Below are 14,038 nucleotides of genomic sequence, written 5' to 3'. Positions count from 1 at the left end.
AATAAAGTGTGATACGAAAAAATCGTGTGAGAGCGTCAACGGAGTTTGCGTGGGGATGTTGGAGAGAAAGTGAGAAACGTCAAAGGTTGCAACTATAACTAAATGGTTTTGAATCCCAAATATACTTACAAGTTACTTGAATTAGATGTTCCATTTCATGCATGGTCTACTGGTTTCGTCCTAGACTCAGTTTTCTAATAGTTGAAGGTTCAATCTCTCATTTCTTTACGTTTTTCCCAAATATACTTTAAGTTTTATAAATAATATATATCACCTATACGATGAAAAATGAACTATTTCTAGATAGGAAATCTATCATACATGCAAACATTTAATTCTTGAAAAAAAATACCCGAATACTATATAGAAACTCTTAAATTGTTTTAGCGGAAAAGCTAGCTACTAGAACTTCCATAGTTATATAAACAATACATCACGGAAAAATATATATACTATTCTCTCCGTTCACAAAGATAGACTTTTTAATATTTTCACGCATATTAAGAAAATATATTAAATTACCATAATGAATGTATCGTTTTCTGTAATTTTTAATTTTCAATAATTTTTAACCAATAATAATTCAATTAATTTTTTTGAAGTTTATAATTTTTTCATAGAAAATACAAAAAAATCATCTTTATAAAACACTTTTTTTTTTAAAAAAACGTCTATTTTAATGAAACTGAGAGAGTATAAAGTATATTTTTCTTGTTTCTGAAAGCTAGAATTTTTAGAATATTTACGATTGTTAAGAATACAACAAATATTCATATTAAATTTATTATTTTATTTTTACTATATATTTTTAATAACTATCAACCAGTTACAGTTAATAAATTCAAATATTTTTAATTAATAATTTTTTAAAAATATACAAAAATACTTTAAAAGCATTGAATTTTTTTTTGTAAAACAATTTTTTATTTAAAAAATATTATTTTCGGAAACTGATGGAGTATTCCTTTACTCATTTGTCAAACGCGTGTGATGGTCGTATAAAATTAATTGCCCGCCCAGTTGTTTGGAAGGTTTCGTGCTTGGTTCCGAGATTCAAGTAAAATAATGATTTATAAACCCTTCATAAAACACGTACAAGCAGCAATCATATGCCATTTATGACCGATCCAGTTTAGTATAACGTCTACCCGAGTATGCAAGTGATAACAATATAACATCCATGCGAATTGTTTGGATTAGTACGCCTGAATATTAAACGAGCTTCACTGTAACCGTTTTTCATTATTACTCTGAAATTTTGATTCTTTTCTCGAAAATATATAAACCCAATATTGATTGTCGATATAGTTAGAAAATGATAGATTATAAATTTATGGTTATATATATATTTATAATTGGAAAGAGATTTTATATTTTCACGTCCCCGTTGGAAATAAATGGATTGAAGAAAGTACATATGATTTGAGTTTTAACTGTTTGGAACAAGAAATTTAAAAATTGCAAGGATTAAAACATTTTAGTTTTTAGAATCGAATAAGGCATTTTTCTCGACAAATAATATAAGTATAATTTATTTTCTATATTCAAGGATGAGATAGGTTTTGCTTTTATCCTATCGAAATTATCTCAGTTTCTTCATTTTGAAGCTACACTTTGTCAATTTCAAAATTGCATCCTTTCATAAAAAACTTTTATTAATATTCTTGATCTATATATTTAGCTAGTATTAATTAGTTTTCAAATATGCTTTTTAACCAAAAAAATGGAAAAGTTTCAAAACTCTCTTCAATTACCGTGGAATTATGCCTTCAAATAAACTCTGATTGAACAGCAACATAGTACAAAGTGAGCATATCATAGTTCAGAACGTGTGATTATTATACTCTTTCCGTTCCATTAAGATAGACTTAGAAGAAAAAAATTGTTTTACAAAGATGTATTTTTGTGTTTTTTATAAAAAATTGTAAATTTCAAGAAAATTTATTTAATTTTATTAAATTACTATTAGTTAAAAGTTATTGAAAATTATAGAAAACGATACATTTATTATGGTAGTTTAATGTAATTTCTTAATATGTACGAAAATATTAAAAATCTATTTTCTTAGAACCGATGAAATATATTATAACATCTCAATGTAGCGCATAAGCTTCTGACCGAAATAGTTTAATTTTGCCAAAGTCTTAATTCAACTCTTTGCACAAAGCATCATGTAGTAAGACTATCAATGTGTATGGTTATAATATATTAAGAATCGAAATATAAAATTCGTCTTCAGTGGGTCCAAATCCTATGATATATGTGACCAACCATAAATATCTAAATATATTTACTCACAAAATACTATTCAGGATAACGTCACTATACTCATCTTTCTTCAATACTTAGGTATGAAACCAAAAACAAGTTACTTTTACTTAGACTCGTTTTCTATACGAAACCTAGATATACACAGCAAGTCTGCTGCTTATGTCATATATGTGAGCTTGGAAGTTGAAGAAAAACCCACTAAAAGAAAGAGAATCCTTTTAAGTGAAGCAACCTGAAGAATGAAGTTTTTCTTAAAATTACTTTTGAAATATGTTTTAATTGATTACTTTTGATGAATTTTTGGTGTGGCCTTGAACATTGTATGGCTTTTTATGGCATGTGACTGAACAACTTAAAAACTTATCAAAAGATGTTTTAAGAAAAAATTCTCTCACGTGTGTTGCTACCAATCCGTGTGCCAACTTTCTCTTCTTTTTTAGGGGAAAAGAAAATAGTTGTGCTTTTGAGAAGGGAGAAAAGTTGTTTATCTGATGCTTATTCCAAACTTGAAAGACACAAAGTTCCTGCCTATTAAAGGTTATACTTTCATCATCCTTTTTTTTTACTTTCTTTTTTTCTCTCTCTCAAATCTTGAAAAGAAAATACAATGGGATTATATGTTTATTCTCAGTAGAGATTGACATTTTAGTTTAAAATTGAATGTGATATGATTTTGTTTTGGTTTGGTCTAGTTTAATTTAATAGAAATCTACATAAATAAGAGCAATACTGTTTCGTTTGGCTTATCTAGTTGTATGTATTTTATCATTTTCGAATTATTTATTTTAGTTTGGTAGTATGTAAATTTGGTTTATTTAGTTTGGGTTTGGATACTGCCTTACTTTCGGCTTGAGAGTCAAATGACCACACTATAAATCAAACATCATTTTGGGTTGTTTAGCCATCTTAGTTTGGGTTTTATAAATCAAACATCATTTTGGGTTGTTTAGCCATTTTAGTTTGGGTTTTATATTAATTTTTTGAGGCCGTCCTAGCCTTAATAATGCGTACACTAAGATAAAAAGGGAGAAAGGTGTGTTGTTTAGATTGGGCCTTTTTGAGGACTTTGGTGTAGTACTTAATTAAAGATTTGAGAATTACTGTGTGGAAGCTGAGGTTTTGATGTTATCAATAAAAAATATTTTAGGTCTAGTATACCCATTATGAGTTGTTGGGCTCTCTATTTGACAATAAGCATATACCAAACTTGAAAGACACGAGGTCCTGCCAATTATGCATATCAATAGTCAGAACGGTAACACACGTAATGAATTTCAAAATTATTAATGCTATCAAATAATATAGATACTGAACAAAACATAGTTTTATCCTTTTGTTGCAGATATTTGTTTAAGCTAAGATTTAGGTAGACTTCAACACTCGAGATATTAAGCGGGAAAAGGAGCTCAGGAAGTTTGTATGGTAATTGTAAAGATATAGCATAAAGGTGATGTAATAAGAGTTCAGATGTTTCTAGTTCTAGGTGTTTCCAAAAGACAATAACTAAGGCCATCTTCAAAGGGGGAGCACATGGGGTGTGCTTGGGCTTAATATATTTGGATTTAATCTAAAAGTGGGCTAAGAGCAGTTTGGGAGGGCTTGTCGAAGAGGTGTGCTTAAGGGAAGTGCTGGTCGACGTGGCAAGTGTGTATTGGTCGAAAAAATGAAAGGAAACACGGGTTTTTCTTTTCCTCATTTTCTAGGGTTTGCGATCTATCTCTCTGTCTCTCGAATCCACAAACGGCAACGAACGGGAGAAGCCAGTTCCGTTCGATTTCCGACCGAAGCACACCGTGAGTCGATCTTTTATCTTCTCCTCACCGATCTTCTGTCATTTCCTAGGGTTTGGAATCAATTTTAAAATAAGTTTTTTTGTTACATTATTTAATTAATTTTATTTGGTTAAGCACACCTTTAATTAAGTGATCTCTTTGAGGATGTCCCATGTTCCTAGCCTAAATACAATATTATACTACTATTTTCGCTCTAAGCACACACCTAACTGCTCCCCCTTTGAGGATGCCCTTAGGGGTACGTGTGGAATCTTCTGACCACTTGCTCAACATTTCTTTGTGTCTGAAACATATGTATCAAGTTCTAATGAAATTCTATAGAGCCCAAAATTTATCGGGCCCTTCAAACTTTTGAGTCATTATATCTCTGTTTCTGTGTAGTCATTTCCATATTTGACTCGAGGGTGACACTCAGCCATAATTTCATTTTATCCATATATAGGTAAATATTGTTATTTTCTTGGTCGAATTATTTACATTCAAAACAGAAAATATGGATAAAATTAAATTATGGCGGAGTAGTAGGTGAAAAGTTCATAAGGGTTTGAAGATGCACAATTGAAAATGAAAAGTAGCGGAGATAATCCAATGGGAAACAAAAGAATTAGAAAGATCATCTGAATTTTTTTCTCAAAATGTCATCTGAAAATCAAAATATTCATGGACACTATCGCCTAATTTCACAACATATATATGAAAGAAAAGAGACGTGCCAATGGCTGAATGAATACATCAAAAGCACATGCAAAATGATTGAGAGGACAGACCAGGAGTTAATAAACAGCTATTTCATGAAAACCTCTAAAAATCTGTTTAAAGTCATTACTTGTGACAAGAATAATTCTAGTTGGATATCTCGAATATTTAAAATATTCTGTCGGTATTTATTTACGATATATACATTTGTTATCCTAAATAAAGGTTTATAAAATACTTCAACAAAATAATACTGATTGTTAGGGATGAGTAAATATAAAATTTCACATTGTTTTGCAGTCTAAATCTGCAACACAAACGTTTGATCTCATAAGTAAAATAATATAAATATAAGAGAATATAGGAATTTTAAAATAAACCCCATAAGATATTTTTCCAAAATCCTTAAAATAATTTAATAAAATATATTGAACTAATAATATTTTATGATTGAGATATTCACTTTAAATTTCTTAGAGTTGTAATACTTTTGCCTGCCATATTATTTACTTCCTTTTTTATACACATTTTATTTACTTCCTAGCTAAAACAGAAACAAAAAATATATAATAATTATTCTTTTACTTGAAGTTCAATCCGATTACAAATACACGTATTGGTTTACTTGTTTTTGACAATTATAGTAGGGAAATTGCAACTTATCTTTATTTTCTTATATTCACATATATCCATAAAAGGTGGTTTCCAACAAGAGTTGTTATCAAATATAGGAACCTGAGAAATGGGTCTATATGATTGATCCTTTTGAGAAGATGAAAACATTGAGAACGACAAACAAGGAGTTTCAAGAGTAGATCGATCTCCAATCATTAGTCATTACCAACTTACATTAGCTTCCTTCTCCCTTATATTACTCCTTGACTAATTTATTTGACCAAAATTTCATAATTACCAATGTACATTTCAAAGTATTAAATGTGTTCTTGAACATCCTCCAGGCAGAAGGGATGTCTGTTTGATTGTATTGATGTCATCTAGACATCTACACATCACTTATGGTTACATAAATACTTGTCCACCAATCAGTACTTTTTTTTTTGAAAAGGCACCAATGAGTACTTCATCGGCTAGTTTGTAAATTTTATCAAGATATACTGTTTGGTCACTGATATACTAATGTCGTAGACGGCAAAATACGTACTTTATACATGCAAATTTACAACACAGTAGGTTTCTAACATTTCAGAATTCTTCTTTTCTAGCGTTTTTTATTATTCATATGTACGATTGTAATTTCTTTAGAAACACCATTCTTAAGATTATTTAAACGATACTTAGTTAATAGCCTAAAACACGTAAGTGATATGTTGATTAGTTTTTTTTTTGTCGTTAACAGTTTTTCAATTTGGCCATATGTTAAAAAACTTTATAGCGTACAATCATTTAAATAGCTTTATGTGAGTCATTCGTATGAGCAGTGAGTAATATTGGCTTATGATCTCCACTAAGCCTATCTTCATAATTAATACTGATACATACAAACTTATGTTATCCTGATTAAAATATTGATTCAATTACTCAAGCGATCGTAATGAATCCATGTTCACGATTCATACTAAATACATAGAAACTTCTGTTATTCTGACTAGTTAATATAGGTTCAATAGAGCGATCATTAGGAAGTAGTGGTATATATCTGGTGAACATTAATATATCAAAAAGTTCAAAAGAAAAAAAAAACATTAATATACCAATTCTTCAACAAACCAGAGATACGAATCTATTATTAACTTAGCTATATTAATGTATGCGTGTGTGGTAAAGCTAGATTCGTATGAACCGATTAAAATCAGAAAACGACAGGATCGGGGAGATTTAATTTCACCCACATGCTTGTTATTATTCCTTTATGTGGTAGCAACATATACAGATTTATACGCATACATCATTTATTAACGTGGGTCACCTAGGTTAATTGAATTATTGAGGTCTGATCAGCCGATGGTATTTTTTTTGTTTTTTTGCTTTTTATTTATTTATTTGGGTCAAGTAAGCAAAAATCCAGCCTAGAATTTCTATTGTTTTTGTGAAGTTCTTCGGTTTCTATTTTCCATTAAAAACCCCGATGGATATACATTGCAAAACTAATAACATAATGTAAACTTAATGTTTGGAGATTTAAAATAGATATGAAAATAACAGTCACTGACTCACTGATATATGAAAATTCTAGTTAATTGAGATGTCAGAAATTCTGTGATTTATATTTATGTCACGTGTTACACGATGATGGAACGCGTCTTCTTTTTTATAGTAAGATATACTGTACAAGACTGTCTCCGCCGTCGGCGTGACCTCACGTCTACCGACGAGAATCTTCTTCTTCCTTCCTCCTCTTTCTTTCTGCCATGGCTACAGTGGTGCTTCCTCGGTTTTCAGCCTCGACGATTTCTGTTCCCGATCCAGATCCAGATCCGCTATTCACTTGGTTCTCAGATCTACTTTCTGTGGCTCCACCTCCAGAACCTCCAGACCCTCCTGAGCCATCAGATTCGTTCCTTCCTCTATGTCGACCTTACATCTTTGAAGCTTCAGCCTCCTCTCGAAGATCTCGTTCTAGCTTTGACGATTCAGCTCTTGTGTCTTCTGGTGTTCAACTATCTACTGCTTTGTGCAGTTCTCTATCGTGTCCTATTCTCGGGGAGAACCCATGGTTACCTTTGGCTGGACCCTTCGCTCCTTGCATCAAGCGTTCACAAGGTTTGGGTTCCTCAGTCTATTGGAGTAAATCACTTATCTTGGAACCTTGCCTTTTGTTAGGTTTTAGTTATTTCAATAAGAGTCTCCTTTTACCTTGGAATGAGGATGTTGTGCTCTCTTTGAAGCTATTTTTACCTCAGTTTGAGGATGTTGTGCTCGTTTTGAAGCTCTTTTTACCTCAGTTTGAGGATATTGTAGGCTCTGTGAGTTTCATTATGAAACTCTATTTACCTCAGTATGAGGATATTACACTGTGGTGTACCAGTCTCTTACCTCAGTGTGAGGTTATTTGGACCTTTTCCTTTGTGGTTTTGGTTTCATTTATTTCAGGTTTACTCAGTCGGCAGTGGTCCTCTTCACAGCCTTCAGACTTCTTAAAGCAAGGCTTCGTCGGTTCTGAGTTTGTAGCTGTTTCGGGTGGTCTCTTTCCAAAACTTTCACCTGCCTTGAATGGTGTTGGTACAAGGGATAGTGTGTCGAAGATGGTTCTGTCAGATGCAGAAACTATGCCTTCAATTGCTTGCCTTTCAGCAATCTTTGATGCTGCTGACCTTCTAACCGTGATGCCCCTTGAGACTTTAATGTCTCTCATTTGTGAAATTGTCTGGAACTGCCAAGATGCAAAGGTAGTTTTTCAAGCGTTGGTGGGTTCTGCACTCATGGTTGAAGCTTTGAAGCTACGCTCAGCTCTCCTCAAGGCTAAGGAATTAATCCTCCTTAGTTTTCATTTATTCTCAGACTCTCAAGTCTTCATATTTACCCTGCGCTTAGGGTCTGTTTTGAACGAGATCGCAGGTGTTCTCCATGACGTTAGAAGCCTTGCTACTCTCTTCAATCCTCTATCTTTTAGTTGCTTTCCTTGTTTTAATAATGTTCAGGCTGTTTTTCTGGCAAAGGCTAATCTTGAATGTATGAATATTAAAAATACTGTGGTTTAAGTTAATTGAATGAAAGAAATGGTTGACAAAAAAAAAAAGATATACTGTACATAAAAATTCGCATATATAAATAAAAATGAAAAATAAACACAATCGGTTTGGGATAAATCTATATTATTGAATGAAATAATACATGTCAGTGAAAATAATAGATGTCATTTATAATTTCTTTTTCTTTTATGTAATTGAACGTTCGCGATTATCTGTAGGTATACATGATCGTATGAAAATAGACAATACATAGAGAAGTTAGGGGCTGGGAATGTGATTGAAAAAATGCATGCAAATACAGCACGAGAACGTACGTGAACCAAAAACATATTAGGTACCAATCAATAAAAAAAAAGTAAGATAAACTAGAAAAATGTTTCAATAAACATATTAAACAAGTGATGGAAAAACTAAGGTGGAGGAGAACCACAAAAGTGGCACCTCTCATATTTTAGTAAATTCACGACCAAAAAAAATAGAGATATAGAGAGAGGGAGAACAAAGAGCGAATGATAATGATTTTTTTTTTTGGGTGTAAAACGAATGATAATGATGACAAAAAAAAGAAAAAATGAGAACAAGAATGATTTAACAAAACCGATGATCGTTGTTATCATTCGCCTACCATGTCACTCGTCTCGTGTCTATTTCTTTAGGGGGTGATTGATTGAGATTTAGTTCTAAATTTTGTGTTATAAAATTTTATCTGTTGTAGTTGTATATTTATTCTACAGCTCATAAATTGCAAGTATATAGGAGTTTTACCTTTCTTTTAGCATTAAAAAAAATATGGGAGTTTTACCGTCATTTGCTTATTTGTTGGTTGTAACTTTAGAAGTTAAAGAAAATACCTACATTTCCTTGAAAAAGGAGAACTGTTTTGCATTTTCTTTATTTTTTCCGAAATAATTTTTTTCCTTCAGTCAAAAAAAGAAAAAACAGAAAATCTGATTCCTTTTATCATGGGTCCGATTGGTAATGGCTGTAGCTTTAAATATTTTGCTGTAGAAAAAAATCTGTAGACTTTTTGCTGTGCCTTTAGATTTTATTGCTGTAGAATTTTATTGAAGCACTAAAAAATTGCTTTGGATATTTAGCTCTGCAGAGCACTTGTACAGCTGTAGGATATTTTAAGAGCTGTGGTTTCAAAAAAAAATTTAAAACTTGATTGCTCTGAATTTGGTGCTGTGGAAATAAATAGGGCTGTGGACAGCACCTACAGCAACTACCAATCACCCCCCGTATTACTGAAACTAACGAAAGAAGAAGATGTATATTCAACCTGTTTCTCACTACTGGTGGATATCTTACTACGCTAGACAGTTACCAAAAGTGATAGATACATGCATCCTTATTTTTTTGATTAAAATACATGCATCCTTATTTGAAATTTGTTTTTAAGTACGCTTAAAATCAAATGTCATCAACCAAAAAGACTCAGTGTTTACTCGGTTTAAATTAAGTTCAATATAAAAAACAACGGAGTCCTGAAAATGTGAATTAAAAAGGAGAAAATTTGCAGAAACAGAAAATATACCCAAGACCTTTAACAAAAAAAAGAAAGAAAATATACCCAAGACACGAAAGCACAGTGAGGGAGAAGTGTCCAGCCAGCATATGATGACGTGGTCTATAGCTCTCTAGGGTGTCTACAAACTATAAAGAAACGCTTGGAGACGTCACATGATATGCACAAGAATTTCATTTTCATGCAATTAGTATTAATTACGCCTCTGCATAACACATCATTTTTCGTTTATCAACTTAATTAATTGTTCTCACGCGCGACGCTTCTTTTGACGCATAGATTTGTGCCTAAAACATGCATGATTTATCGATTTCTTTGTGTACAAGGCTTACAAACGTGTTCTTCTAAACAATTATGATCAGAAAATGCAAATGGAATTTTTTTCTTTTTTTTCAACTTTAACTAATCATTGAAAATACCATAATGTTAAAGAAAACGGCGTCTATTATCTGAGCGTAGATGCTTTCACCTATAAATTGCATTGGTTTAACCTAGTCACCATCTACAACTTTTAGATATTTTTGTTCTTTGATGATCAATTTCACCTAGACTTCTTTACAATTGTCAAATTCTAATTCATTTTAAACGTTTCATTTACGTCATCTATTTATATAAAGAAAATGCATAATTTTTGGACAACAAAGAGAATACCTATAAAATAATAATAAGAGAAATATACGTTAAAATAGTACTAAAATACATTTTTATTTAAAATAGCACTTAAGATTTTTTTTTCTTACAAAATAGCATTAGTTTAAAAAGTTGAAAATATATTTCATTTTACATTTCAGTTTAGTTATTAAATTTTATAATTTTGTATTTATAAAGTAGAGTTAGAGTAATTAAAAACATTGAATTTGGAGTAGTTTCAGTCATTTTATCTTTTAATTAATGCGATTTTAGAAGAAAAAAAATGTGTGTGCAATTATGTTAGGAGTATATATTTTTTTGAATTATGTAAAAGATTTGCTCAACACTTAAATTCACAATAAACAATTTTGAAAAACATAGCCAATGATGAAGCCTTCAATCCTATATTATGGTAAGTTAGGTCTATATTTAATATATTAATTTCATCAAATAGTGAGGTGGGATATTTTATATCGTCCAAATCAAATCATATGTGAGTTAGAAAAGAAAGATGAGAAGAAAATATTCGCATTGCATTGTAATCTAGTGATGATTTCCACTATGTTGGTCGAAGTTGGGTAGACTTTTGGTCACCGTGATATTCATGTATGGTCTATAAACTGTAAAGTGCAAACTTACTATGGTAATCTGATTTTTGAAAGTTAATTAAAGAAGAAGCCGTGAAGGAAATAAAATTGTGTAGATTTGCATGTGAGATGCGAGTGGGGAAGAAAAGGACCAGAGTTTAGTGAATGAGAAAATGCAACGCTTCCTACTAATTTTTCCACTTGTCATGCAACCAGTCTGAGTTCGTTTGCCTTTTCGATTCTTATTATTATTTTATTATACTCTACACGTCACACGCTTCAAATAACTCAAAAATTAAAATCAAAATATTTTGACTACATGAATAGTAATTTAGAGGTATATATAAACCACCTGAGACTCATTAGTTTCCTACATGAAATAAAAAGAAACATCTTAGAGAGAGACAAGGAAAGAGTGAGAGGGATAGAAGAAAAGCTTTTAGGGTTTCAAAAAAACTGAGACTCTTAAAAAAAAAATGGGCGTCATGATCAATCACCATTTGCTCGCTATCATCTTCGGCATCTTAGGTAACGTTTTAATGATACATCCACAAAGCTAAATGCTAGTTTGTTCCTCAGCTATTCTCTTTTTGCTCTCTATATAATAAAGAACTTGCAGTAGCAACAATAATGTGTAAGGTTCCCCTGTATTAGTAGACGTGAATTAAACAGAAAGGTACTAATTAAGAAACCAAATTTAACTGATGGGAAGTTTATCATTCATGAACCACCTACTTATATATGTACATATATTTCTTACTTTGTTTCTAGTTTTGGTTCATCATTTGGAATCATTAATGATCTCCTAATCCTGTATTTAAATCCCAAGCTACCCAAAAATGAAAATTACCCGTTTGGAAAGCTTTACAAATTGAAATCGTCACGCAATATTGTCCATATATACTCGGTACGTGTATTGAGGTTAATGTAGCAATTCAACTCCCCGTTGAAGTCTTTTATGTCTACAATCAACTCATTAATTTCTTTTTGTTGGTTATATTTCACGAAATTACAGGAAACGCAATATCCTTCTGTGTATTCCTCGCTCCGTTGTAAGTACATACCAATTCTGTATACTATTATACTATCGAGATTGGTTATGTAATAAAATAATTATTTGAGAATGATTAGCAACGAAAATGTTTCTCTGATTTTTGTTGTGAATTTCTGCAGGCCAACGTTTTATAGAATATACAAGAATAAATCGACGGAAAGTTTCCAGTCACTACCGTACCAAGTGTCGCTATTTAGCTGCATGCTATGGCTCTATTACGCATTGATTAAGCAAGACGCTTTTCTCCTGATTACCATCAACTCTTTTGGCTGTATCGTGGAGACTATATATATCGCCTTGTTTTTTGCTTATGCCACCAGGGACAAACGGGTAATTTTCTTAATATGTAGCTAAACATGGATAATAAATAATAATGAATCATGGCTTTGAACTATCTCTGATGCGTTGCAGATCGCGGCTATGAAGTTGTTCTTCACGATAAATGTTGCTTTCTTCTCGTTAATTCTAATGATAACCCATTTTGCGGTTAGAAGTCCTAGCCTCCAAGTCTCTGTTATCGGCTGGATTTGTGTTTCCATTTCTGTTTCTGTTTTCGCTGCCCCTCTAATGATTGTGGTAACTAAGCATTTTATTCACAAACTTAATTCAAAATATATTAGAGCTTTGGGGTAAAATAATCTTGAAATGTTTTTCTTGTGAAAAGGCTCGTGTGATAAAGACAAAGAGTGTAGAGTTCATGCCCTTCACCCTCTCTTTCTTCCTCACCATAAGCGCCGTTATGTGGTTTGCTTATGGCGCATTCCTCCACGACATATGCATAGCTGTAAGCATTTATTTCCATACAGTTTCATATTTTCTTGGTTAAAAAAGGTTTCTGAGATTTCGTTTTAATAATGATTTTGTAGATTCCAAACGTGGTGGGATTCATACTGGGGATGTTACAAATGGTTTTGTACGGAATTTACAGAAACTCAGGGGTGAAAATAGATACCGAGAAAAAGATAAATTCGTCAGAACAACAACTTAAGACTATTGTCGTAATGAGTCAGTTAGGTGTGTCGGAAGTGCACCCAGTTGACATCACGGTGGACCCACTCTCTGAAACCGTTCATCATGAAGATCCATCCAAACAGAAGGAGCCATCAATTGAAGATGGAAAGTGCCACGTGGGGACTGTGGCCCGTTTTGAATATATTTGAAGTGTTGATATGTCAGAAGAAAAAAAAATATATCTCTCTCATTCTTGTCTTGTTGGCCGGCCAAATAAAAAAATTGTATCGGTGGTTTGTTTTTTTTTGGTAAACATATCAGTTGTTTGTTTTTATTTATTTTTGTTTCGTAAGTTGAAATTATAGTGCTCTTACAGAATTTGATGTAATAAACCGCAGTAGCTAGATTACTTCTACTAATAAGCCGTTTGTCCCAGTTTTTGATGATTACATTTGTCTTAAAGATATCATCGTCAGTTAGTAACTAAACCAATTACAAGACCGTTGACGAATGACGACATACTATCCCATGATTTTGAGAAAACAAAGTGATGATTTTGGGTCATTTATTAATATCCCATTAGTAAGTGACTCATTTATTTGCAAAAAAAAAAGAGAGTAGCATGATCGAATATTTGTTAATCAAGTTATGTTTTGGACTAACGACATAATCCGATAATATAACAAAAATTGTTAAAGAACAAATGAATGGTTGCGGTTTATGACAAGTTATAACTATAGATTAATCTCCGTAGTTCGTAATCTACAAATATAAAAGAATCATATACAAGATTTTACTAGTTAAGTCACTTTACCTTTTTTTATAAAATAAATCTTTCTAAAAATCCAAACATATAAGAATTTTGAGTATTTAGAGGT

The 14,038-nt window shown here is 31.8% G+C and overlaps 2 protein-coding genes across 3 annotated transcripts; both read left to right on the top strand.

Annotated features, from left to right (window-relative positions):
• Positions 1-7,040: 7,040 nt before the first annotated feature.
• On the top strand, positions 7,041-8,453 carry LOC111204417 (putative transmembrane protein At3g54730). Its single transcript, XM_022699040.2, has one exon. It carries the CDS (start codon positions 7,130-7,132, stop codon positions 8,417-8,419), a length of 1,290 nt encoding a protein of 429 aa, XP_022554761.2. The 5' UTR covers positions 7,041-7,129; the 3' UTR covers positions 8,420-8,453.
• Positions 8,454-11,522: 3,069 nt separating this feature from the next.
• On the top strand, positions 11,523-13,595 carry LOC106431920 (bidirectional sugar transporter SWEET15). 2 transcript variants are annotated; one of them, XM_048769910.1, is made up of 7 exons: positions 11,564-11,683; positions 11,985-12,062; positions 12,171-12,207; positions 12,329-12,539; positions 12,621-12,785; positions 12,874-12,993; positions 13,076-13,595. In XM_048769910.1, exons 4-7 carry the CDS (start codon positions 12,411-12,413, stop codon positions 13,367-13,369), a joined length of 708 nt encoding a protein of 235 aa, XP_048625867.1. In that variant the 5' UTR covers positions 11,564-11,683; positions 11,985-12,062; positions 12,171-12,207; positions 12,329-12,410; the 3' UTR covers positions 13,370-13,595. The 2 variants fall into 2 exon arrangements, with proteins under 2 accessions (XP_013728216.1, XP_048625867.1); XM_013872762.3 differs by lacking the exon at positions 11,985-12,062 and having other exon boundaries at positions 11,523-11,683.
• The last annotated feature ends 443 nt before the right edge of the window (positions 13,596-14,038 follow it).

Source organism: Brassica napus, chromosome A3 (assembly GCF_020379485.1).
Source record: "Brassica napus cultivar Da-Ae chromosome A3, Da-Ae, whole genome shotgun sequence".
Classification (NCBI taxonomy): Eukaryota; Viridiplantae; Streptophyta; class Magnoliopsida; order Brassicales; family Brassicaceae; genus Brassica; species Brassica napus.
The sequence above is the reverse complement of the archived record's forward strand: the minus strand, read 5'-3'. Positions and strand labels throughout refer to the sequence as shown.

Bases quoted from the DNA above. Each gene is read 5' to 3' on its own strand.
- LOC111204417 (XM_022699040.2), top strand. From the start codon at position 7,130: ATGGCTACAGTGGTGCTTCCTCGGTTTTCAGCCTCGACGATTTCTGTT.
- LOC106431920 (XM_013872762.3), top strand. From the start codon at position 11,632: ATGGGCGTCATGATCAATCACCATTTGCTCGCTATCATCTTCGGCATC. The intron at 12,540-12,620 runs GTAATTTTCTTA...GATGCGTTGCAG, and splicing joins ATGCCACCAGGGACAAACGG to ATCGCGGCTATGAAGTTGTT. The intron at 12,994-13,075 runs GTAAGCATTTAT...ATGATTTTGTAG, and splicing joins TCCACGACATATGCATAGCT to ATTCCAAACGTGGTGGGATT.